Raw genomic sequence first — 27,999 nt, forward strand, 5'->3', positions numbered from 1 at the left:
GAGGATTTGTCATCTTCAGAGGAAGCAGAGCTTTCCCACCTCTGATCTCTTTTATGAATTGGTCAAGTGCCTCATCAGACGTCTTCCTTGAAAGAATGTGTGAGGTGTCTTTTGCAGGCAGTTATGGCTGTCTAAGCCTTTAGCCAGAGAATTCTGTGCAAATGAATGGAGATTAGAGCCCGTCTAAATATTTGTCTCATTGCATGCTCCAGGGCATCTACACTGAATAAAACAGAAGAAGGCAGTAGTTGTAAATGCGGTGCAACTGCGCAACCCTGAAAAACAGGGTTATGTTGGTTATTTATTGCACTAGTCCAGTTAGCCGCAGTTGGACACACACAAATGGCAGCAAGAGCTGGTTGCAGGGCGGGGCCTTCAGGGTAGAATTCCGCAAAAATATTTGGTGAAAATCCTTTCGGGAGTCACCCAATTGTTATAGACTGCACATTCTATCAGTTCATCAACAGGGAATGTTTTGCAAGTTTTTGTAGGTCTCTCTGTGCCCAAATGGGCATGGCGAGACATAGAAGAGACAACATGTACAATGCTAAGGCATTTGCAGACAAAGGCAATGAGGGTTTTAATAATAGCAAGCATGTTGTGTGGAGGAGAAAACCCTTCGGCAGCTTTCTCAAACACTGCCTCTATGTCCTTTTCCTCTAGGACTGGCATAGCAGGGTCTGAGTCCAGTTGAGAAACGGGAGTGGGAGGAGAGGCAGGGAGTTTCTGAGCTCTGGACAAAGGTGGCTTGAATTAAAGCAGTTGTCTGTCCTAGGAATTGTGACATGAATGCAGAGAATTCAGATTTTTTGTATTAATGCAGGCTGCTTGTCGCATGCTTGAAATAGATCTAGAATCTGATGCAGAGACTGGTGTTAAAACAGGTTCCTGCTCCAATGCAAGAGACGCAGTGTCACTCTGAGGTTGAGTGTAGTGTGAACCTTCGACAGAGTGAAAGTTCGCCTGCTGTTTAGAAGTGGCTTAATTTTGCCTAGTTTTCTTCATAGCTACAAGAGAGGGTATTTACCTGTGAGGTAGTTAGGAAGTAGAGTGTGGGAGATAGGATGTGTCTGGGGTAACCCAGGTGTAGACCCTCCTGTAAAAAATATCCTTGTGGAAGGAAGATGCGCCCAAGTACATTATAAAGGCTTTAGGGGGGGACGTGGCAGTTAAAGTGCACGACCAGTGGTGTAATGTAACACCTAGACATTCACCTACGATCGAGCTCTGAGTGATTGAATTTTATTGTCAAGTTTGAAAAGTTTACATTGTGAAGTGAACATGATCCAAACACAGCCACGGTTTACAGATTAACAGTCAAAGATACAGGGTAACCCTATCTTTGCTGGACAAGCTTCACCAGTCACTGTGGGCATACCCCTCAAGGGTATGCCCACAGCTATGGGCCATGGAGCTGTGTAGTATCCTGCGGCTAACAATGCATTGCACCAAGGTGAGCGCCTCATGGCGTAAGCAATATTATAGGCCATCCCTACAGCATGGGGTCTGGGTATGGCTTCCAAGGTTTATGGAGGTTGTACTGATCTGGATACATAGCTTCTGTATAGACAGTGAGGGTTGGTTGAAGAATCAGAAGATAAAAGAATAAAGAAAAAGAATAAACTAGTTTCTCCAGAAAGGAGAAAGAGGTCCATCATCTCTAGACACTAGCAAAAAAAAAAAAAAAAAAAAAGAAATAACTCAGGGCTCACAGAGTGGGATAGGGTTATAGGGGAGGTAGTCTAGGGCAGTATTTCTCAACGTTTTTCAGGCCAAGGCACCCTTTTAAAAATGGACAATCTTGAGGAATCCCAGTCTAAAATGTAAAAGCTATTATAATAGTTTTACATAATGCAGCAACACCCACAAGTCCAAGTAGGACACCCAACATTAGAGGCGATTTATTCTTCCAAAGCAAATATACTTTTGCACACTGGTACTGAGTAGTATTCCAGTGTTTCTCTTCTCCTTCAGGTTTTTTCCATCCCTCAGCTAATGTGACCCAAACGCTGATGGAGAGGGTCAAACATAGGATGCTATGCAGGCAACTGGCATCCTGCTTATCAACTGATGATGGCATTGAAACATGAAAACCTGTACAACTAAAAAAGGCAGGCTTCATCCACACGCTGGCTTGTATACAATTTTTCGGCAATGTTTAGGCATTTTGTCAAGGCACCCTAGTTGAAAAAGGCTGCTCTGGGGTGTGTGTCCTCAAAAGCTTGCCACCATCCAATCACCTTAAAGTAGAGGTCCGCCCACCACTGCAAAAATTAAAAGCCAGCAGCTACTGGCTTTTAATAATCGGACACATACCTGTCCTGGAGTCCAGCGATGTCAGCACCACAGCTGATGTTTCCATCAGCTGTTGATTGCTGCCGCCTCCATTGCGAGTAAGGGAACCCAGCAGTGTAGGGGACCCTACTGCGCATGTTGATTGTTTTGGAATGGTTGAGCTTAATCAGGTTTTTTTTTATTTTTGAGTCACATACCCTTAGATCCATGCTTCCAGTCAGTTAGCCTTTGGGAGGGTGACAAGGTGTAGTTTTCTCATCAGATCTTAGGAAAGCTGAAGTTCACAAATTTGCAAGAAGGGTGCACAATGCCTTTCGGTGCCATCTGTTATGCAGAGAACCTGAACTGTGGAAACTGGGCCCAAAAAGGCAAGCAGAAGACTAAAGTTTAGTCACCAGTATTGCCTGTGGGGTTTCTGCAGCCAATCATTCTCCATGACTAACATGTCTTGTTCGGCACTGTTTGGAGGCAGCCATCCTTGTAGAGGAGCAGAGCTCTTGTCAGATGTGCCCCAATGACTGGCTGGGTAAATAGCAGGTGAGGTGTGCAGAAAGTACATATCTTCAAAATGAAGCAAGCAGATCCTTACACTTCGGGTCCAGCATCTTTTCCAAGAAGAAGAACAGTGACCAGCACAGGGATGACATCACCAAAGCTCACTCAAAATCTGCTGAGACTAGCAGTCAGAGACAGCAGTGCCTCAGATGATCTCACACTATTACTCTACAGCTCAGTGCTATCTTCTGTAAGCAATTCATGGCAAAATGGTATACCTTCCTGGGTACTGATTACAGACAAGTATAATTTTTAGGCATTTCCTAGAAGATGGCAAATTTTCATTTTTTGAATTAAGGCCTTCAAGGTTGAGGCCACATTCACACTGGCAGTCCTGAATTTAGCTTTTCTAAATTCAAGAAAAGTTATCTGAAAAAGTATAACGGTTAACTTTCCCAGATCACTTTATCCTGCATTTAGATGTTCCTGCTTTAACCGCTTCCAGACCAGCCGCTGCAGTTATGCTGCAGCAGGTTGGCTCCCCTGAGCAAAACCACATAGTTGTACGTTGGCTCGCGGGGTCCAGATAACAGGCGTGCACCCGCTGCATAGCGGGAGTGCTGATGCTCGTTGCCAACGGTTGCAATGACAGTTGGCCACCAACAATCGTGACCAGGAGAGACAGAACAGATCATGTCTCAAAATTGTCCCATGTGTTCGCCATAATGTCACAGTCACGATAAAAATCGCAGATCACCACCATTACAAGTAAAAAAAAATAAATAAATAAATAATAATAATAATAATAAAAATAAAAATGCTATAAATATATCCCCTATTTTGTAGACGCTATAAAATCTTTTGTGCAAACCAATCAATATACGCTTATTGCGATTTTTTTTTTTTACCAAAAATATGTAGAATACATATCGGCCTAAACTGTGAAACAATTAGCTTTTTAACCACTTCAATACCAAGGACGTCATATGACGTCCTTGGCTTTGAGCGCTTATATCTGAATGATGCCTGTAGTTACAGATATCATTCAGATATTGCCGGTTTCAGCCGGCGAATCTCTACACCATAGGAACGATCATAGCGGCTGTTCCGCCGCTTGATCGTTCCTATGGGAGGTGAGAGGGGACGTCCCCCCCCTCCCGCCGCCCTCCGGTGCCTGCTCCGACTCACCGTTACGATCGGTGAGGCGGAGAGTAGATCCGCCGGCGCCGGATGTAGATCATAGAGATTTCCGGCGGACCAGATGGTCCCCAGAGTCTCTATGATCGTCGTGACGTCATAACATCGCGCCCGGCCTCTCCATTCAAAAAAACAGCGCCGCTTCGGCTTGGAAGCGGCGATCGTTTTATTTTTTTTTTTTTTTTATTTCAGGCTTCCCAGCCTAGTGGTGAGATATGGGGTCTTATTGACCCCATATCTCACTATTAAGAGGACCTGTCATGTCATATTGCTATTACAAGGGATGTTTACATTCCTTGTAATAGGAATAAAAGTGATCAATTTTTTTTTTTTTTTTTTAAAGCGTCAAAATAAAAAAAATAAAAAATATATAATTAACAATAAAAAAAAATAAAATTTTTTTTAAAGCGCCGCTGTCCCCGTGTGCTCGCACGCAGAAGCGAACGCATACGTAAGTCCCGCCCACATATGAAAACGGTGTTCAAACCATACATGTGAGGTATCGCCGCGAACGTTGGAGCGAGAGCAATAATTTTGGCCCTAGACCTCCTCTGTAACTCAAAACATGTAACCAGTAAAAAATTTTAAAGCGTCGCCTATGGGGATTTTTAAATACCGAACATTGGCGCCATTCCACGAGCGTGTGCAATTTTGAAGCGTGACATGTTAGGTATCTATTTACTCAATGTTTTTGCATTTTCACAAAATGCAAAAACATTGGGCTAACTTTACTGTTTTGTTTTTTTTTTTTAAACACAAAACAGTTTTTTCCCCAAAAAAACGCGTTCGAAAAATTCCTGCGCAAATACTGTGTGAGATAAAAAGTTGCAACAACCGCCATTGCATTCTCTAGGGTCTTTGCTAAAAAAACATATATAATGTTTGGGGGTTCTATGTAATTTTCTAGCAAAAAAATTATGATTTTTACATGTAGGAGCAAAGTGTCAGAATTGGCCCGGTATTGAAGCGGTTAAAAAATAAATAAATAAATAAATAAATGGGGATATTATAGCAAAAAGTACAAAATATTGTTATTTTTTCAAAATGGTCGCTTTTTTTGTTTATAGCGCAAAAAATAAAAACCGCAGAGGCGATCAAATACCACCAAAAGAAAGCTCTATTTGTTGGGGAAAAAAAAAGGATGTAAATTGTGTTTGGGTACAAAGTCTCATGACCACGCAATTGTCAGTTAAAGCGACGCAGTGCCGAATCGCAAAAAACCCTCTGGTCAGGAAGGGGGTAAATTCTTCCGGGGCTGAAGTGGAAAAAGCTGGTTTAGTCTGCAAAGTTTCCCTATGGAAATCATTGTTGTGCATCTGCCCAGTACCGCATAGGATCTGCCAAAATCTTACCAGCCAGCAATTGAGCCCAAAATCGAATGCACATCCACAGAAAGTTCTTCAATACGTTGACAAGCTGTTGCTGAACTTACCAATAAAATAAACAGATTTCAAATTGTACAAGCACTGAAGATTTACTTGCCAGCAATGAAGACTATGCAAATAAAAAGACCTCTGCAAGCAAAAAGTATCCTATCTAGAGGCAACTGTCCGAAATACAGGCAGCCAAAGAGGATTGTATCCCCTTAATGGTTACCCTTGCTACTGGTCAAACCACAGGCCTCAGTAAATGCATATATCTCTTCACAAGAGGTGCAAAACTTCCAAATGAACATGCAACAATGACAGTGCACCTGTCTCGCAATCCTAGCTGGTAGAAGAAACCAAGGGTGTTCCTGCCAGGGGGCAACAACCCCTAAGCCGAGCCATATACACTGGTAGATTTCAATGCAAATTTTTGTACAAAGTAATCTTGTTAGTGCATCCCATAATATTATAAGATCTGATGAATTTCACTCAAAAGTACTTCAAAACTTTGCTTTAAACATTCGATTTTGGAACACCAAACAAAAACCACATTCACTGTTAAAATTGCACTACTTAAAATGTTTTACAATGATTTTTCCCTATTAACCATTAGAAATAAAAACATTCCAAAATTATATTAAAAAAAAATGTATATATATATATATATATATATATATATATATATATATATATATATAAAATTTATATATTCTACCCATGTATGGCCAGCATTTAGGAAAGAATCCAAGCCTTTTTTTTTTTTTTAAAGCAATCTACAGAGCTGGCCAGAACCAGCTTTTGGGGGAGATTATCTCTTTTCCACCAGACATAAAGAGTGCCCCCTTGTCCTCTGGAGGACCTTAAAGTGAAAACTCTACACCAAGTACTCTATATGGACCGCTTATATATTTATACAGGTTGATCATATGCTCACTTAATCTCCTCGTCTCAAGAGAGAATAAATTCAGATCCTTTGATCATTCCTCATAGCTGAGCTCCTCCATGTCTCTGATCAGTTTGTTGCCCTTCTGTGTACTTTTTTCCAGTTCCGATATTTTTTTTTGTGTGAACTTGCACACAAAACTGAACTGCATATTCCAGATGAGGTATTATTTGTAAAGGTGGCAAAATTATATTTTTCTCTCAATACAAGAAAGGATTTTGCTCGCTTTGGAAACCGCAGCATGGTATTGCATACTATTATCAAGCTTACCAAAACACCAGATCCTTCACCATCGATTCCCCCAGTTGTACTCCTAGTATGTATAAAGCATGCATATTTTTTGCCCCCAAATGCATAACTTTGCATTTTTCAACATTAAACCTCATTTGACAAATAGTTGCCCAAGTAGACCGTGCATTAAGGTCAGCTTCTAAAGTGGTTGTACACGCTGTACAACCACTTTTACCTACAGGTAAGCCTATATTAAGGCTTACCTGTAGGTGCTTGAAATATCTCCCAAACCTCCACGGTTTAGGAGATATTTACTAAAAATCCGAGTGCCGATGACATTGGCGAATGTGCACTTTAGAAAGGGCACATTGTGACTGGCAGCTGTCACGCGACTCCGGCCAGTCAGAGCCGGAGTTTACTGCCCCGGAAGGAAGAGGGATGAAGATGGACGCTCCCTGCTGGTGGGGACAGTGGTGACATTGCGGGCTTCAGTTTCAGGTGACACATAATGGGCTACTATGCGATGCATAGTAGCCCATTATGCTTTACCTTTGCAGGGAAATAAAGAGGAAGTAAAGCCCACCAGGGTTTACTTCCTCTTTAAGGGCTCATGCACACAGGATGTTTTTATAGCTGCTGTTAGGGGCGTTTGATTTTCTTTTTTTTAACTGCCTCTAAAAGTCCCTCTATGTTAGCCTATGTATTCATGCACACATAAAACTGTCAGGTGGTGTTTGGAGGCATAAGATTTAGGGGCAGTATGGGGGGGGGGGGGGGGGCGCCTGTGCTTCCAGGAGCAGTTAAAACGGAAAACACAAAAAAAATGCAGCCAAACGTGTTTGATGTTTTTACATTATAAAGAGTGCTTTTAATGTAAAACTCGCAACGCTAATGTAAAAACATGGCTAAATGGGGGAAAAAAAAAAAAGTTTTAGCTTTTTTAGGTCTGGCCTTTTTAAAACATCCCGTGTGCATAAAGCCCTAAGTTGGAGACATTATGTAAGGATGTTACTCTACAACTTGGTATCATCTGCAAAGACTGAAATGGTACTTTTAATCCCAGACCCTATATCATTTATAAAAGATATTACAAAGTAAGGGTGCCAGCACTGAACCTTGAGGTACACCACTGATAACTTTAGAGTTAGACCATTCAACTGTGTAGGACTAAAATACAGCATCAAAAGGTGGTCGATTACACTCGCTTTAAAATTTGCAGGGGAGATGGATAGGCAGAGTGATAGACATTTAGTAGTTGAGCTTTATTGAACCATATTCACTCTACTGGCTGCAGTGTGGCTAGTAAGGAAAAACTTTTCTACTAGGTGTCATTTGCCACTCCATATTTAAAGAAAAAGCCCCATAAACAGATGTGGTTTAATGTCTTTTAATAGCAAACTTACAGAACAGCACAGAAGACAGACAACATTAAAAACATGTATCTGAATGCAGGACAACTCAGTTAAAAAAAAAAAAAAAAATAATAATAATAATAATAAGAGTGAATGGATGGAATTTACCATATGGTAAAATGCTACAAACATTTAGTTGCCATCAATAAGAAATTTACTTAAAAAAAAAAAAAAAAATCCAAATGCTGGCATTGTCCAGAAAAAAAAAAAAAATTAACAGGTCTATTTATATTTTTTATTATAAAGTTGAGGTGTTTTTTTTTTTTTCTCTATTTTAACTCAAAGTTTTTGTTGTAGTTGAATGTGTCTGAAGAGTACCCTGTCACATGCACAGTATGATCTGCTGTTTTAGGAGCGCTAGAAGGAGATGTTACTTGCCTGCATATCTGGCTCAGTCAAAATTCTTATGTGAAAGTGGCGCTACCCGACTTCCATGGGTTGGGCATGTAAAGCTCAATGACGTGATGTTTAATGTTCTAATAATAACATGATTACCAGGAGACAGAAAATGCTGCTTCAAAAAAAAAAGGTAGAAAATAGCCTCCTGAAGGCCTGACGAGCTAACAAGTGACATATTCCCTTTAACAAGTACGCCCTTTGAATTAAAAAGGAATTGCATCCATCGAGAATCTCAAATATCTATGCCGATTCCTAATTAGTGGCTTCTTCCTTTACATGTATGTGACAGGTACACTTTACATACATAATGCCAGTAAATCCAAAACAGATATTTCACTTTGGGAGAGATTGTGGTGGGTCAGGTCACCCATAAGCTTCATAAAGCTCTGGAAATTTAGACATGGAATCTCCAAGTTCTCATCTCTGCGCACCTGCCATGAGGCCAATCAATATATAAAAACGTAAAATATGTAAATCACTATTTTCCCTGTCTTCATTGTGACATATGGGAAGGAATCTTTTTTTCCCCATAAATATTTTAGTCAACAGCAGGAAATAAAGCAGAAATCTGACAGCATGCTGATTGCACAAAACTTAGTAGCCATGTAACGATTCAAATACAGAATTCTAATTCCAGCTGCCTTTAATCGGAGGCAGAAGCTTAAAACAAAACAAAAAAAAAAAAACGACACTATTAGAAAAGCACCAAATAGCCAGAGGTTATTCCCAATTAGAGTTTCCCTTTAAGGTTACGTTGGCCTGCAGCAGCAGAATTAAGACTTGTTTTGCTGAGACATGACTATGAGGTACGGAGGCAGGACATCACCACTGTATTCTGTAAAGTGTACAAGAAGTTAAGTAGGTGACAGAAGCCACCAGTACCCTTCCATAATTTGAATATCGGTTTTGGATGGACTGACCCTTTCATGTAAAATCACACATATGAAAATGGAAGAAATTTAGCACACTTGAACCTGTCCCCCTACATTTTCCATTCACAATCATATATTTAGGTACCTTTAACCCCATGAAGAAAAAAATATATCTAAAACGCTCAAACTACCAATTACACGGAAGAAGAGATTTATTTTTTTTCGGGTTTGAAGATGACAATGTTTATCTCGATAGGAATTTTTATTTCTTTTAAGCGCGCTCTCCACGGATGCGGCGTGCTAGCTGGATGTCTTTTGGCATAATTGTGACACGTTTGGCGTGGATAGCACACAAGTTGGTGTCCTCAAACAGTCCGACCAGATATGCTTCACTAGCCTCCTACAAAGACAGAAAGAATAAAAGTTAGGCTCCGATTTCATGTAAAGCAATTTATTACCATTACACAACACAAATGTTCATAAATTAATGATAATGGGCTGCAAGCATCATTGTAAATGATCTAAACACTTAGGCCCCTTCCAGATGGAGCGGAATCCATCCAAGCGGAGCCGCCTGCTCACTGGGGTATTTCTCCGCTGAGCAGGCGGATGACAGGTCCGTGTCTGCTCTACTATGCAGACTGAACACGGACACAGCCTTCTACTCTCTATGGGGCAGTTGGATGTATGGCAAATGCATCTCCATCCACCTGTTTTTAGCAGACCAGAACGGATGCCAATGGGTGACGGACACATGTCTACTGACACTCGCCTCCCCACAGAGAATGGGTGGTCCAATGGGGTCCGTCTGAAAAATGGACAGGCAGACCCAATCAGTCCGCTGGTGTGAAAGGGGCCTTACTGTTACAGAATATTGCAGTCTTATCTTTCAGAAGAAAGAGTGTATGCTGATATTCTCTTGTATTCTCAGCCAAATAGAACAAAGATAACAATCCAGCACAAAGTCAGGGCAACCATGGAGGCTGTCCTGCATCCTGCCTGATCATGTGTCCAAACTGCTAGAGGAGACAAACTGTCAACCAAAGCCTCTAGTTTTCCTTCATGCAATCTTAAAAGCACCCTTGTTATATATGACAGTTGTTTTGAATGTCCTAGCTTTGGGCTAGAGTAATGCCGGCCATACATGGTTCGAATTTAGAAAGAATTTTCGTACGAATTTCGCACCATTAGTTGGCTGCAGCAGCGGCAGATTTTTGTGCGGCAATCAAATAATTTGAGGAATGGGATATGTTGGAAATTTTTAGAAAAACGAATGATATTCTAATCAATGATGGGAAAATCGTGCAAGAAATGTAATAAGAAAAGAAAATTTACGAAGAGAAAATACGATTCCCGGCCACGAAAATTCTTTTCTGTAGCAACAGGAGGTGAAATTGAAGGCTTGGTCAGCCGAATTTCGAAAAATCAATAGCATCATCGGTTTTGGATCACAAAAAAAAAAAACTTTGATTTTTGATTTTGAAAAGAAAATTTGTTCGAAATTCTATGGCCTGCTTAAGTTATGGTATCCGACCTTACAACAAACACTTCTGCTCAGATAGGGAGAGGATACAAAAAAAAAAAAAAAAAACTGAGAAAACTGAATTAAAAAAAAAAAAAAAAAAAAAAAAAAAAGGGAAGAGAAACAATAGAGCCACAGGGGAGAAGGTATAAAACCTATGACATAAAGAGGGTGAGAAAGAAAAAGAAAGAAAAAGAAAGAAAAAGAAAGAAAAAACTTTTACAGGGAATAAAATGTGAAATCCCCCTAAGGTATGTTTTTTGTGGCTTTTACATTGACCGAATGATTGACAAGCAGTGCCAGTAATGTACATTGTCCTGTTTCAAGTGAATGTCCAAAAACCCAACCCCACACCCTGCCGACCTCGCTCCCTGAGCAGAATAGTTGACACAGCTCTAAAATACTTGCCTTTGCTTCAGAAAACCACTGTTCCAGGATCCCATGGACACCAGTCACTTGATCTGTCTTCAAGTACAGATGACATGACAGGCTCCCACAGGAACCATTTTTTGCGGTATTTTATGGAGCACTTCATTATTCCCTATGGTTGGGCCTAATGCATAAGCGACATAGGATACTGCGAGCACCACAATTCATAAATGCTGCCTAAGCCTCGGAGTATTTGTAGGAAATTGCTTAGGAGGGGAAAGTGGTGGAAAGATAGGATGATAAAATATGTGACGGAACGCACCAGAAAAAGTTGTAGAGTCCAAAATTAAATTTGTGAAAAGGTGGTATTCAGTAAGACCGGTCAAAGACTGTTGGAATCTGGGCGGTTCAGCAGGAGCCTGCCGAGATTCAAACCGTGTATGGACAGGCTGAAGGTACCAGGTTGATCGATCAACAACCAGCCTGCCAGATTTTACATGCAATTATTGCTAGCGGCTGCTATAGTCACTACTATAGCAGGAAAGAAATTTGCTCCGTGTATAGCTAAGCATTTTGGGATTTCCGGTGGGTACCCCTATAGAACAGTGCTTTATATGTGCTAAGGAGGTGTATTATGGACAATAGACAACAAAAGTAAAAAAAAAAAAAAAAAAAAAAAAAAATCGTTCTATAACATGTTGTGCACAGTTCCTGGCTCAGCAGCCTGGTGCAGGCTTCTGCTTTGATTGTATGTAAACCCGAAAAATGAAACTGCTCATTTGCCATCTCCTGCTCTGTCAAATATATAATTGACAGTGTTTTGTTATATCTTTTCAATAAGTGCAAAACAGTACCTGTTTATTCTCCCAGAAATCTTGTGAGCAGATAGCCTTCTGCGCCCTCTGCTTATGCTGCACTTTTATTAGTTATATTGTTCCTAGCTTTCTCTGAGGATTCCAAAACCCTGTCCCTCTATGGAGCAGGAGAGGAGGATGGGGCGGTTCTATAGTCCTGTTCGGTTGTCCTTATACAGTAGGGTGATGAACTATTGTGTTCAGGAAGTGTGTTACTGACAAGATCACCGAATTCTAAAGTCAATGTTTGCTTTCTTACCTTAAAGTGGCTGTGGTCATATGCCCAGTGAAGTGAACAGCCTCAGGTGATACAGAGATTAAACAAATCCTCCTACATACGTTTTACTTGTTTATCTGCAGTCTTCTCTTTCCTACACCCCTTCAAAAGGGCAGAATCATGTTAAATGCCTTCCCCATCTGTTAGTATCACAGAGGAGGGGGCTGAGAGCTGCAGTTAGTGTGTGAGAGCTGACTGGAAGAAAGGAACACATCCCTCTCCACATAGCAGGAAAGGAAGGATACAGAGATGTGTTCTGAATAGACAAGCTGTGTGCTGAGGTCTCCTCCCCCATCACAAATGTATCTCATGTGTCAGTAAACTTCTCAGAAGTGACATGCTGATAACAGAGGAACAAAGCACCAGATAGAAACGATACCTTTGAGCGAGAAGTAAACACTACAGATATATGTGATTTGTTCAGATTTCATGACTGAAGTTTACAGCCACTGTCTCACACCCAAATTATTTCAAGCTATTTAGTGATTCCATCTTCTTATTCTAAATAAATCGGGCTCAGGGATTTTCATTGTCTTCTGGATAAACATCTAAAAAGGTACAATATATTGCCAAGCATTCTTTTAACTACATGAAACGTTAAAAGGTTTAAAATGTTTAAAATTTATTACTGCATGGCGAAAGCAAGGAAAATATGGTATTGACTGTCCAATAACAATGTACTACAGACTGGCTTACAGTCTTCAATGTGGAAGAAAAACAAGCACGTGTGTGATTATTTTTGTTATTAGGCTCATCTGTTCAGGCTTCATTAAAAAAAAAAAACTATTATTCCAGTGAATAACTTTGGCTGAGACAGACAGCTGATGTATGCAATGGATGAGGTGTCACACAAATAATGACAGAGGAAGTGTGCTGACTGAGAATGAAGGAGCTCCTTGAGTTTTAGGAGAGAATGGAGAAGGTTTAGAATGCACCAGGTTTTTATTGCGGTGGGACTTTAGTTCCTCTTGAAGGGTAAGGTCAGGCTAACGTTCTCCAAAGCTGCCAAATCTTTACATTAAAACAAATATGAATTTTATAGGATGCAGTTACTATTAGGCCGATAATTTTCCAACTGGCACATTTCATTTTTTAATCTACTTTAGTGGAGCTGGTAGGTACCAACAGGACATTAAAGCTGTCTATGGCTAACTTAAAGGGGTTGTAAACCTACGTGTTTTCTCACCTTAATGCATCCTTATGCATTAAGGTGAAAAAACACCTGGCAGTCACCGGCCCCCCAGCCCCCACCATATGACTTACCGGAGCCCCTTCATCTCCTCGGCTAGGACGCGCTTTCCCTCTCTCCATGGGATCCCAGCTCTTGATTGGATAAATTGATAGCAGCGCAGCCATTGGCTCCCACTGCTGTCAATCAAATCCAATGACACGGGGGGTGGGGCCAAGTCTGGCATTCGTGTGTGTGCACGCAAATTCTGGACTCGGGAGCGCACCTGTAAGGTAATCCCCAGGGCGCGGGGAGGAGCCGGGAGAGCCGCCGGGGGGCCCCAAAAGAGGATGTTCGGAGCCAATGTGTGCAAAACGAGCTGCACAGTGGAGGCAAGTATGATACGTTTGTTATTTTAAAAAAAATAATAAATAAAAAACGATCTTTTACAATAACTCTGCTCTGTGTCCCATTATGTCTGTCTCACCCTCTCAACTTTCATGGTGACCATTATAACAGGGGGGAAAAAAAAAAAAAGTGATGGAAAATCGAAAATGTTGCAGTTGTCACTTTAACAGGAATAGAGGGAAAAGCTTCTGATGGGCACAGTTTTTCCCATGACAATTGTCTAAAAGGAGATTTCCCCTCACTTTCTGATAATCATCCCTCTCTTCTGGCTGTCTTTTTGAGACTGGAAATGAAAGGAAATATACATTATGGGACACGGAGCAGAAATTAAACCTAAAAAAGGGAAGGGGGTGTTTATAAAGTGATTGTTAATCCACTTTTATTAAATGCTCCCATTCTCTCTGCACCATTATAATAATTGTGCCTGTGTTCTGTAAAAAAAACAAAAAAAAAAAAAAAAACTGCCCGATTGTACCAATATAAGCTCCGCTCTGGGCGCTCAGCCGATTCCTCTTCTCTCTCGGCTCACAGCTGCAGTGGGCGGAGCCGAGCCCTCCCGCTGACATCAGCCGGTGAGGAGGGGGAGAGGAGAGAGACAGCGCCGTCAATCAGCTGAGCGTCAGGAGCCACGCTCATATAGGTACAATCGGGCAGTTTTTTTGTTTTTTTACAGAACACAGGCACATTTATTATAATGGTGCAGAGAAGATGGCACCATTTAATAGCAGATATGAGGGCAGCAGGAGCAGGCACTGGTACAAGCAGAGACAGGGGCGCGCGGGGGACGACGACACAGGAGACAGATAGCAGGCTGATGGAATCACACAAACGGACACCCTCACACACACGGAGCTCACGGCGGGCAAGCTGCTTCCTAAAGGACAACGTACAAGTACGTTAATATGCCTGTACGTGCCCTTCTGCCGACGTATATCAGCATGAGCCGGTTGGCAAACAATTAAAGAAGAATTACAGCTCTCTGCTCAGGGAGTTGAGGACAGAGCGATCGGTCATATCCGAACGCTCGGTTCTTAGTGTTAGAGCAGGCGACCAATGTTGCACCCACCTAGGCAAGTATGATTAAAAAAAAAAAAAAAAAAAAAAAAGTATTCCTATACTTCTCTTAACTGGAATAGAGTAATATCAGGTCCTCTGCGGCAGGGCTATGCAAAGCCCAGGACTGGATGGACATAAATACAAATCCTTTGGTAAATGAAACTGCTCCCTAATGCCGTGTACACACAGCGGACTTTTCGACCGGACTGGTCCGACGGAACAAATCCGGACAATCAGATAGTGTGTGGGCTTCATCGGACCTTCAGCGGACTTTTTCTGTTGAAAATCAGACGGACTTTAGATTTGGAACAGGTTTCAAATCTTTTCGACGGACTCGGGTCCGGTCGAAAAATCCGTTCATCTGTATGCTAGTCCGACAGACGAAAAAGGACGCAAGGGCAGCTACTGGCTATGAACTTCCTTATTCTAGTCCCTTCGTACGTCATCACGTTCATACCAACGGACTTTAGTCCGTTCCGTCAAAAGTCCGCCAGAAAGACCGTCAGACGTGATGCTGAAAAGTCCGCCCATGTGTACACGGCTTGAGATTTGTGTAATCTGTGGATTTAGCTGATTGCTTGGAGTTTAGCTTTAAATATTTATAGGGTGTGAGGGTGATCACGATATATCACATAGCTACTGGTTTTAACAGCATCAAGATTATTTTGTGAATACAAACCAGGAAAAAACAGCCCCAGGTCCTTTTAATAAAATCCAAAGCTGAAGATCAGCCAAAAAAGACTTGCAAAATGAGACCTGCAAATATGGCTACATGCAAAGTGACTGGTTCTATTGCAAATTACATGTTTTATCCAGTCATACAAGAGGTAAAAAGACAAAAAAAAAAAAAAAAAAATTATAAGGGCATGACACTCCCAAGATCATCTGCATACAAGTGCCCCTCTCTCTCATGCACCTCAGAGGCAAACAAACAATCTGTGTACAAAACTATCACTTATAAGAATGCAACCAGAGACATTCTTTTCACAATGAGGCAGATGTCTCCTGATACTCCAACAATTCAGAAAATCAGACCTAAAATTTACATTTACTTTTGTTTCAATCGATCAGGGAAGGGGGAAACTTGCCTACTGGCTGCAAAAACAGGTGCTGTAGGGCTACATCACATGGCCTAAACCAATAGCAGCTCTAAACAGAAGGCTCCCCGAAAGGCCTGTAAATTAAGAGCATAATGGGCTAGTATGCATCGCATACTAGCCCATTATATGACACTTACCTGCAAATGAAGCCCGCGTCCATCTTCCCCCTCTTCCTTCCGGGGCCGCGGACTCCGGCTCTGTGACTGGCCGGAGATGTGCGTCATCACTCCCGTGCATGCTCGTGGAAATCGTCAGTCACGGCACACGCTGGGGGAGGAAACGGCACGGTGGTCCGTTTCTTCACAGTGCATGCGTCGATGATGACATTGGCGCACTACGAGTGAAATCTCTCCTAAACGGCGCACGTTTAGGAGATATTCCCACTATCTATAGGTAAGCCTCATTCTAGGCTTACCTATAGATAAAAGACAAAAAGGGTTTACAACCACTTTAAAGGCCATGTGACAAAGAACAAAAGCATAAAAAAAAAAAAAGGGATTTGCTTATTACACACGATAAGCACGTACATTGAGCCATACATGGATACTTTCATTCTTTTACCCTCTACCCCCAAATTCAAGTGAAGTCAACCTCAAGCTAATTACAGTATATTCACACACAAAGTTAAAGGGATGCTCCTCATTAGGATGTCAGCAAGGGCCCTGGATGATAGGGATTCTGGTTGGTCAGTGTAAGGAAATTTGCATTTTATCTGTGAGCAATCATTTTCAACTCCTAAATTAGAAACTCAAAAATGTTTGAGGATAACAGTAGTTCTTTAAATCACACTTATCTCAAAACAAATTTGGGACAGCAACTGCTGAACTCCTTTGGAACTTGACATTTTCCTGACTGTTTACATTCACTCACTAAGTGCCACAATGCGTTGCCCAGTGCCCAAAGGTCTTGTTCCAGGCTAGCAGGGGCCATGCACCAAAGCCAAGCTGATAAAAGGCCGATCCCGAAAGTTGCATATAGAGACTAGCTTAGCAGCTGGAAGGAACAATTGGCTAATCAAAAAAAGTAAAAAAATTCCTCCACAGTGCCGAGAAGAGGCATACTGGGAGTTAGACCCTGGCTGGCCAACAATTTTTGCCAGGGTCTAAATTCTTCTGTAGGCAAATCTCTAAATTTCTGTGCCCCTCAATAAACAAAAAAAGAAAATGACATTTTCCTGGTAGTTTATATTCACCCACTAGCTTTAAGGCTGCTTTCACACTGCTCCACAAAAAAACAAAAAAAAACACCACATCAAAAATATTCATTTGCAGAGTTTTTGCGGTGATGTGTTAAATTTAACGCAACGCATGAAGCATTTTTGCCGTGTTTGTGCTGCATTTTCCCCATATCACTTATGAGACAATTTTCATTATTTCCAGTGCGACTTGCTTGTGACTGGTGGGACTTTACCCAGAAGTGGCATCAGCATTCGATAGTAAGCATTCATGAGAGAATTAAGACTAGCGCTTTTTTTTTTTTACCCCCATCTCTCCTCCAAAGTCATCCTTTGCCTGACTCTCCTCCCAAGAACATTTCATTCACACTTGAACGTAGCGGAAACGCACATTCCCGATCAAGTTTTTTTTGCACATTTTTCACATGTAAAAACCTGCATCACACATAAGGAAACCCACTCACTTGAATAGTCTGCTCTATGCACAACAAATGCCCCAAAGTAGCTCAAGAACGTTTTTGGTCATATGTTTTTCATTGTGAGTGTCGGCGCATTTTGTCGCACAGACATGCGCCTGCTAACCACAATTGGGGTGTTAACAATAAGACTGCATTCACATCTGCCCATTTCCGAACCCGCACAAAAAACAGACGCTTTGCCGTGCATTGTGTGAAATGCACTGCAAATGCGCATCGAGCTTGTGTCACCATAATGGGCATGATGCGCGGTGCACTTACAAAGTACATGGCAAAACAGGCTTTTTTGTGCAGGTTGCCTCACATTCAGAAACGTACAAATGTCAAATGTGAATGCAGCCCAATTGTTAGCAAATGCGCATTTTGCCACAAATGCAAAATGTATAAAAAACAAAAAAAAAAAAAAAAAAAAACCTACAATCATGCCAAAACACACTGAAAAAACACGACGACACTCCACAACCACAAAGGTTCTTAAAGCTTTGGGGCTTTTGTCACGCATAGAGCAGCCCATTCGATTGAATGGTCTGCCCTATGTGCGATGCACGTTGACGCGTGAAAAACAGGCAAAAAAACACGTTAGTGGGAACGTGTGTTTCTGCTACGCTCGGGTGTGAATGCAATGGACTTAACAGGTATTTTTCCATATTTGTAGTGTTTTTAAAAACATGGTGAAATGTTCATTACAGGATCTATTGTATATAAATTTTTGACTTGAAATCCGATATCCTTAGCAATTTCATCCTGGCCACGGACTCGAACTTTAAAGCAAGTTGGTCAGCATTAAAAGCAAAACAAAAGCTCAGCAAACGACAAACTGTATATGTCTTTCAAAAAGAATGTTGTTTAGTTGAAAAACGAAACAAAAAAGGTTACCTGCAAAGCACCAATAGCAGCGCTCTGGAAGCGCAAATCTGTTTTGAAGTCCTGAGCGATTTCACGAACCAAACGCTGGAAAGGAAGTTTGCGAATCAGCAACTCAGTGGACTTCTGGTAACGCCTAATTTCACGGAGAGCCACGGTACCCGGCCTGGAAAGAGAGACAAAACATTGCATAAACAAAATAATTTATAAATAATTTTCTTTATTTTAAAGAAGACAACGGGCCTTTGTTGAGCATACACAGACTGACCTATACGCTCATAGATAACAAGGCTGGTTTCTGTAGGCAGCAAAACCAATTTTTTTTTTTTTTTTTTATAGCAAACACCACCAGGACTCTCTTCTCCAAGTGAAAAATTTCTATATAAAAATAAGATGCACCCAAGAACAAAAATATAATACAAATAATGATGAGGTGGCTGCATTAGGTTTGTGTTTCTAGCACTAACACATTTCCCATCCTAGGGTGACAACACTCATCAGATTGTACATGAAGAAGCAGTGCCGTCACCCTAGGACAGGAAGTGTGTTGGGACTACAGACTCCCCTCCCCCAACCCAACTCAGGAACAAGTTCTGTAGTCCACAGGGGGAACTGGAAACGATCCTAACTGATAAAAGTGCAGCACAGGAAGTTATCAGTTCACTGGATTTCTGGCTGAATCAACAAGTATTTTTTTGCACTTGTTTAACAGATACAATAATACGTTCAACTATATATTTAAGTTTACATACACTTTAAAATGACTTTTTCTTCAATGCGCACACAGATCGAGCAGTCAAGTAAAAGCGATTTTGATAGGGGTGCTTCAGCAGCAACAGAAGAAAAAAAAAAAAAAAAAAAAAAAAATGGGGGGGAGCCATCTAAGGGACAATTGTAAGAAACCTTGGCCAGTCAAGCCTCAGGAACGAAGAAACAAAATCAGAGAGGCATAGAGGGAGATGCACTTTTATAAAACTTGTAGTTAAAGTGGCTGTAAAAGTAAAAGTTTTTTCACCTTAATGCATCCTATGCAGTAAGGAGGAAAAAAAAGAAATAAAAAACAACAAAAAAAAAAACAACCTTTGTCCAGTTACCCTCCAGCCCTCCCAAATACTTACCTGAGCCCAATCACGATCCAGCGCTGTGCATGAAAACAGCCTGTGAAGATAGAGCGGGGGCGAGGCCAACAGAGCATGACCTGGAATTAAGCCTACATACGTACCCCCATAGCAAATGGCTTGCTATGGGGGCACTTGGCAGGTGGAAGGAGCACCAGCGGAGGACCTCAGAAGAGTAACGGGGCTGCTCTGTGCAACAAAACCATTATAGAAAACAAGTATAACATGTTTATATAAAAAAAAAAAAAAAATTGGATTATGATCACTTTAAGCAAAGAAAACAGTCCAGCCTTGGGACTTTAGGAAGCAAAGCCTTAATTTACAGGTTTTAGGCATTCCATGTAGCTTGAGAAGGAGTTAGTTCACCTTTACTGACTTATGCCGAAAACATCCCTAAGCATTATGCCTTCAGTATATGCATTCTGCAAAGAGTGAAAGACCTCAAACTGTGCATGTGTGATTAAGTGCTTGTTTGTAAGTGTCCAGAGCCAAACAATGCTCAGTACGTCCTGTCATCTGCTGAACAAAGGAGATGGCAATGCAACGAACACCACACATGCTTTCACAAAACTGCATGTTAATGTACTGAGAACGCTGTAAGGCACAGGGATGTTTTTGACAAAAGTCACTACAGGTGAATGAACCCTTATGGTCAGACAGTGTGAACTGACCAATCCTACGGCTCCTGAAACTGTCGTCGTTTTACACACTGCAGCTGCTCGGCGATCCCTGCACTCTGTGACAGCAGTACATGGAGAAGTTTCTCATACAAGCCGTCACTTTTTGAAGCAAGCGCAGCCGTGCAGGGCTCAGCCCATAAGGCTGCATCATTCATTCACAGTCCTGTGAATGAACTACAACTACCAAGTGTCTTTTCGGCAGTTGGCTTGTGGTTCTCAATGAACTACCACGTCACTGTTGAGCGCCATGGTAGTTCATCGAGTCTTCCTGTCGGTGTGAAACTACTGCCTATGGATAGTACAATTTACGTTGTCCCTGTTGCATTGGCGTGCAGTTTTAAAGCGTGACAGGTTTGGTATCCATTTACTCGGCGTAACATCTTTTATAGTTTACAAAAAGTTGGGTTATGCATGGTGGGTTTTTTTGCATTAAAATTTAAAGAAAAAGTATTTTTTCCCAAAAAACTGCCTTTGCAAAACCGCTGCGCAAATACCATGTGACATAAAAAATTGCAAACCCACCAATGTATTCTCTAGGGCCGCTGCTTTAAAAAAAAAAAAAAAAAAAAAAATATAAATATATATATATATATATATAAAAATATATATATATATATATATATATATATATATATATATATATATATATATATATATATATATATATATATATATATATACACATACATACATACATACACACACTTTAATGTTTGGGGGTTCTAAGTAATTTTCTGGCAAAAAGTACTGATTGCTACACATAAACAGTGCCAGAAAAGGCCTGGTCTGTAAGTGGATATATACTGTATATACACATATTTCGGCTGTGAAGGTCAGTCACACCTTAGTGGATGGAGCGAGTGCCATGGCATCTATATAGAGAAACCACCAACAGCTGTAGCAAGCAATAGATTTTATTGGAGAGAATTTACAAAGTTTCACATGAAATGTTACAGTTTCCGCCTGGAGTTAGAATTGCAAAACACATCTAGTAACAATTTAACAAACAAGAAGATGTATGTAAATTAGCATACACATAGGCAGTAATCTGTATAGACAAGCTCTACCTAAAGGGTTTTGATCTGGATTTTAGTTTTCTGAGAAAAAAAGCCCCCCCCCCCCCCCTTAAATTTATTAATGTTTTATTTGTATTTGCTTTGTTTTCTTTATACAGATTACTACCTATGTGTATACTAAGCCTGGTTATTGTATTCATTTTTGGTTCCTGTGTATACAAATAAGTATTAATCTTAAAATGTAAAAGAAAAAAAAAAAAAAAAAAAAAAACTGCTGACAGGGTTTTTTTTTTAATGACAGAAGAGATCCTAATGGTCTGCTCTGTCATAAATGCTTCCACTTGCCTGTCAGCGATAATGTACACTACACAGTTCTGAGTACATTTACGGCACCCGATTTGTGCTGTGATGAAGTGACTCCCATGCACATGCACAAGAATGACATTCAAGCGGCCAAACAAAGCAAACCCAGAAAGAAGACCAGGTGAAAAAAGCAATATTAAAAAGCATTTCTTTTTTTTTTTTTAAATTACAAACATGTTATACTTACCTGCACTGAGTAATGGTTTTGCACAGAGCAGCCCAGATCCTCCTCTTCTCGGGTCACCCGCCGGTACTCATGGCCCCTCCCTCCTGTCGAGTGCCCCAAGAGCAGGCAGCTTGCTATGGGGGCACACAAGGTATGCTTCCGAGCCGCTGCTCTGCATGTTTACTCAGACACAGAGCTGCAGTTAGTCCCTCTGCTCATTGGCTGCGAATGACAGCAGCAGGAGCCAATGGCTCCTGCTGCTGTCTTACCCAATGAGGGAGAGGCCCTGGACAGCCGATTGTGCTTGCACACATCGCTGGATCAAAAGGGAGCTGAGGTAAAATTTAGGCAGGGCTGGGGGAACTGCAGCACATAGAAGGTTTTTTACCTTCATGCATAGAATGCATGAAGGTAAAAAACCTTCAGCCTTCAGAACCACTTTAAAGTGCCGAGCACTGACAGAGCAGCACTGGAGGGCATCCTTTGACAGGTAAATCTCTTCTAATGAGTGAGTATGCAGCACATTCTAGTATAAACCTGCAGGGGGCACCCCCCATTTATTAAAAAAATTGGCGGCGTTTTAATACTGCTTATATCTCAAAGCTGCAGCATTTTGTGTGAAAACACTTCTGTGAAACTTTGTAACTGCTCTTCAATAAATGCTCCTGAGTGCTGCACCTGTTGGATGCGTATTTTAAAATGACAATCCACGATCCTTTGTCAGAAAAAGAGGGGTGTAGCAGATATCATTTTACTTGTTACAGTAGTATGCAAAAGGCACCCTTGGTAAAATGACACTTTCTGCTATGGTTTTAAGTGAACTGAATGGGCTCCCAACACACCAGAACAACCATTCAGCACTTTTTCTAACACAGCATAGTACACCACAAGGTAGTGCATTACTGCATCAGAGGGGAGAAAACCCAACTATGACCAAATGTTTACATACAATTATGTATAGCAGTTTCTGAAAACAACATCTTTTCTCCTAATGCGGAGTATCTAAAGACAAAATTATTCATTTTAGTATTCAAATAGACTAGTGTATGGATAACACCTCCATTAAGTTCATTTATGGCTTTCTGTGTCCTGATGGGCGGATTTGCTCTTACTTCTTCCCGTTAGAAAGTTGCCACCAGCTGGTGTTTCCACTGAAAGACTTCCCCTTTATTCCTGTTCTGGTGACAAATTTAAAGTCTTGGATTTCCTAACACTTTCTGTCCTAATAACAAAATGAGCAGGACAGAGGGTGAATCTACAAAAGGGCTCATTCACGTAAAGCACCAGGGGTGGGAAAAGCAAGCTGCTGAGCTGCACTCTTACGGCTCCTCCGTTAAAAAAATGCAGCTGCTTGGGGCTGTATACACGCAAAGCATAACAAAAAAATAAAGGGCATGTCGCACTTGGTAGGTGGTGCCGCCACCAAACATGACCTATTCAAATGAACGCAACCGTGTGTAATGCTGTGGGTCCGCATTGAGGGTTAAAACGGGCACCAAAATATCACCTTCCCACCACATGTCAAATTCTCCCCAGAAAGTGACCACCGATTGCTTTACAGTGTCCTAAGGCTTGGTTCACATCTACAGGTTGCATTTAAAGTGGTTGTAAATGCTAACCCACAACTTTGTCCCATGTAAATCAGCATAAAAATCCCTAATGAACACTGCTTGTAGATATCTCCTTACTTGCTTAGTATTGTTGTAATCCTTTTTGTTCTTTAGAATGACATCACTGAGCATGCCTATATCTCCCCTGATTTACAGCACACTCTGTGCTTGTCTATTATCAGGACTTCCTACGCACAACACTAAAATCCCAGGAAACTGCATAATCACTCAGAGCTTCCTACTACACCCCATGTGACATCACATGTAGTGTAAACCTGGGCATCAGACAGCATTACTGCAGTCTTAGCTGAAGCTGATAAGACTGACATAGGCAAACACTAGATAATCTGCACAAGTAAATACTATGAAATACAACAAGTCAGCTATGAACAGGGAAGCAGGGTTGCCATAGAAACATTGGATTGAGAAGGAGGCTTGGTTAACAGTACAGGAAGTGCTCAATGTAAAGGCGGAAATACACTCTACTGTGGACTCATAAAACAATACTTAAGATGGCTCTGCCTTACCCCTGGAAACAAGTTTTTTTAAAGTTTCTTTAACCGGTTCAATACAGGGCAATTTCACCCCCTTCCTTCCCAGGCCAATTTTTAGTTTTCAGCGCAGTCGCACTTTAAACGTCAATTGCGCGGTCGTGCGACGTTGTACCCAAAAAAAAATTGACGTCCTTTTTTCACCACAAATAGAGCTTTTTTTTGGTGGTATTTGATCGCCTCTGCGGTTTTTATTTTTTGCGCTATAAACAAAAGAAGAGCGACAATTTTGAAAAAAAACACAATATTTTTTACTTTTTGCTATAATAAATATCCCAATTTTTTTTTTAAAAACACATTTTTTCCTCAGTTTTGGCCGATACATTTTCTTCTACATATTTTTGTTTAAAAAAAATCACAATAAGCGTATATTGATTGGTTTGCGCAAAAGTTATAGCGTCTACAAAATATGGGATAGATTTATGGCATTTTTTTAAAAAAAAAATTTTTTTATTTTTTTAGCGGCGATCGCGATTTTTTTTGGTGACTGCGACATTATGGCGGACACATCGGACACTTTTGACACATTTTTGGGACCAATCACATTTATACAGCGATCAATGCTATAAAATTGCATTGATTACTGTGTAAATGTGACAGGCAGTGAAGGGGTTAACCACTAGGGGGCGGGGAGGAGTTAATGTGTTTCCTAGGGAGTGATTACTAACTGAAGGGGGAGGGGACGCACTAGGGGAGGAGACCGATCTGTGTTCCTCCGTTCTAGGAACACAGATCGCTCTCCTCAGAGCTGACAGGCTGTGGATCTGTGTGTTTACACACACAGATCCACATGCCGGCCCGGTTAACGGGCAATCGCGGGTGCCCGGCGGACATCGCGGCCGCCGGGCACACGCACCGGGTCCCGAGGAACGCGGCGGGCGCGCGCGCGCCCCCTAGACGCCCGGGAATCCCAGGACGTCATATGACGTCCACCCAGGATGGGACATCCCATCTGGGGACGTCATATGACTATGGTGCGGGTAGGGAAGTGGTTAAACAGTAATATGCAATTTGGGCTGGATTACAGTGGCTATAGTTTGATAATGACTTATTATAATGGACTAAATGAAAAAAAACATCAGAGTGGGAGTTTACTTCTTCTTTAAGCATGGGCAGGTTTCCACGTAATTTTATCATATTGCTGCATGAGGGCAGCCTATTCATTTCAATTGGCTGCTCTATGTATGGGGGGGTACCTGGTTTTGACAGGTACCTGCATCCCACTTCTGGATGACTTCACTCCAGTGAAGTCACCCTGAAGTTCAGCACCCCCTCCGCTTGGCCATTTACAAAGCGCATTTCGGGTATGCACAGTAGGGAACAAGCTGTGAAGCCGCAAGGCTTCACTGCTGGTTTCCCTTAGCCAACATGGGGGCAGGAGCACCTAAGAGTCGATTGAAGAATTGAAGCCACAGCTGGATTCGTGGACAAGTGTTCCAATATTAAAAGTCAGCAGCTACAGTATTTGTAGCTGCTGACTTAATTTTTTTCTGACGGTGCCTGGAGCTCCTCTTTAACAATGAGAAAAACCTGGGTATGAGAAACCTCGAGCACAGACACTCTGCTATGGCTAATATCATCCAGCACTCTAAGGGTTAAACTGACAGCTATGTGTCCGCTGACTTGAAGCGCTCTGCTGCCCTCTATGGCCAGCTCCGGAGCAGCACACAACACACCAGTCAAATGGGAACTGTGCCAATTTCGGCTGACGAAAGAAAAAAAAAAAAAAAATCAATGTTGAAATGAGCCCCAAACCTCACTTCAACAAGCCAAAGAGTAAATGTAAATAAGCTAAAGAGCACATTTCACTACAAGCATAACTGGCAATTATCTCAAGCTAAAAAAAAAATAAATAAATAAACCAAAATAAAAATATATAATAAAAAATGTTTTAATTAAAAACAACTCCACAGAAACAAAAATGGAAACAACCTAGTATGCAAATCTGCATGTCCCATTTCTCTGACAAATACATTTGCTATACTTTTTGCATATTAGGCTGATAATTCTTCTTTAATTGGTATTCTAATAATTGCACAATGCAATCTATACTGTCAGCAGCTCATTAAAATAAAAAGTCATCTTATAATAATGAAAAGAAAAAAAAAAAATCATACTTGTGCACTTTAAAAAAAAATAAATAACAATCACGCTACGATGGGAAGCCCCCTCTCTGTATCCTACACACAATGTCTGCCCGCTCAAAAATATCGATCCCCCCACATGGATTCATCACCAAAACAAAAATAAGCGGCTAAATGGTGCCGCGCATGCGCGGAGAGCCGCTCGCGGCACGGCACCCGCGCTGTTTAGATCACATTACCTGTAACGATGAGGCTTCTTCACCCCTCCGGTAGAGGGCGCGCTCTTCCTCGCCGCCTTGGTGGCCAGCTGCTTCCTGGGAGCCTTCCCGCCGGTGGATTTACGGGCTGTCTGTTTGGTACGGGCCATCTTGCCGACAACGGATGGGTCCTAAACCTGATCGAGGAGGGGGGAGGGGGAGGAGGACAGCAAGAAAAAAGCAAAAAAACAAATGATGATGAAATCTTGTAAATAAAAAAAAAGGAAATAAAGTGTCATCATCATCATTGTTCTTCTTCTTCTCCCCGAGCTCTGATCTCCGCATCTCCTCCACGTCTCCCATTCACCTAACATGACCGATATTCAAACTGTGGCGCTATGTGTGTTGTGTGTGCTCTGTGTTCTCCTCTCCCCCCCAACTCACTCATCTACATGGAGGATCCTGGGGGGGCCACACTCTCCTCACCCCCCCCCCCCCCCAAATCCAGCCTTGTCTATGGACAGAGGGGAGGGGGGAGGGGATCTGTGCTTGTTGCAGAATTTGATGGCAATGCTGTCATAGAAAAAATAATAAAATAAAAAGCAAAACTCCATATACCCAGATATAGAATGATTATGTACAGTCCTCCTTGCTGGGACAAAGCTGGGGGGGGGGGGGGATGGGCCCCCCCATCTACAGCACTAGAGATGGGCACACTACTGGGCAAACTCCAACCAACTGGCACCATCCACCCCTCCCCCAACTAGGCAGGTCCCAGCTAATATCTAATCATCCAGGTGGTTATACCCCTCCCCCCCCCCCCAGAGTTATGGGGGGGTCCCAGGATAAAGTTGCCCCCCCCTGTGTATAATGAGGGGTTCAGGCAGAGTAGGTGGGGGAGGGGAGGGGATTGTCATGCCTGAAGTGAATGTTATTAGTGAATGTTGTTATATTGTATCCTCTGCACACAATGCAGCACACAGGGCGCCCCCCCCCCACGTGTAAGAGGAGACCCCCCCCCCAAATCATCACCACCGGGGGGGCAGGAGGGGTAGAAGATGGGGGGCCATAGAGATCACCCCACTTCCCCTCCCCCACACACAAGGTGCCCCCCTCCCCCTCCCCCTCCCAGACAGACAGGAAATATGGAGAGATCTCGGCACATTACCGGGACCGGAGGGGGGAGGGGAGCTTTGCACCCGATTTTCCGCACTTTCCCCGGCTCTGCCCCCCCCGGAGCCGCTCTCACCGGATAGGCGGGAGTGTGAGGGGCGGCACGGTGCGGGTGAGGGGAGCCCCGGGCCGGGGGAGGCGGAGAATTCATCGAATGAAGGGCCCGGGTGTGAGGGGAGGAGAGCGGGGAGACGTCCGCTTATCCCCGCCGAGATACAAACTTTGTACCGGGGGGCGGGGGGACCGGAGACCGGCCGGCAGGAGGAGGGAGGGCTTCCCGGGACCGGAGAGGAGGCTTTTCCGGGGGCTCGGGGGTCCCGGAGGGGGGACGAGGAAACTTACCTTCCCCGCTACTGGAGAGAGCACAGGAGGCGGCTGAGGAGGAGGGAGGCAACACACAATTGAAAAATGGCTGAAAGCTGCTGTGTCCCAGAGAACCGCCCACTTACCGCCCGCCGACCAATCAGAGACAATGGAGGGCCGGCCCCGGGATAGGATCTGTGTGTACAAACACAAAGACATGCTCTACTACTACTCCACTACTAATACTACTAATACTACT

At 42.3% G+C, this 27,999-nt stretch overlaps 1 protein-coding gene across 1 annotated transcript; it reads right to left on the minus strand.

The window, feature by feature from the left end:
* Positions 1-9,405: 9,405 nt before the first annotated feature.
* Positions 9,406-27,902, minus strand: H3-3A (H3.3 histone A). The gene is made up of 4 exons (XM_073628309.1): positions 27,780-27,902; positions 26,307-26,461; positions 18,492-18,645; positions 9,406-9,611 (listed from the first exon to the last, which is right to left on the minus strand). The coding sequence occupies exons 2-4, from the start codon at positions 26,432-26,434 to the stop codon at positions 9,483-9,485; spliced, it is 411 nt and encodes a 136-aa protein (XP_073484410.1). The 5' UTR covers positions 26,435-26,461; positions 27,780-27,902; the 3' UTR covers positions 9,406-9,482.
* Positions 27,903-27,999: the final 97 nt, after the last annotated feature.

Source organism: Aquarana catesbeiana, linkage group LG04 (assembly GCF_042186555.1).
Source record: "Aquarana catesbeiana isolate 2022-GZ linkage group LG04, ASM4218655v1, whole genome shotgun sequence".
Lineage (NCBI taxonomy): Eukaryota > Metazoa > Chordata > Amphibia > Anura > Ranidae > Aquarana > Aquarana catesbeiana.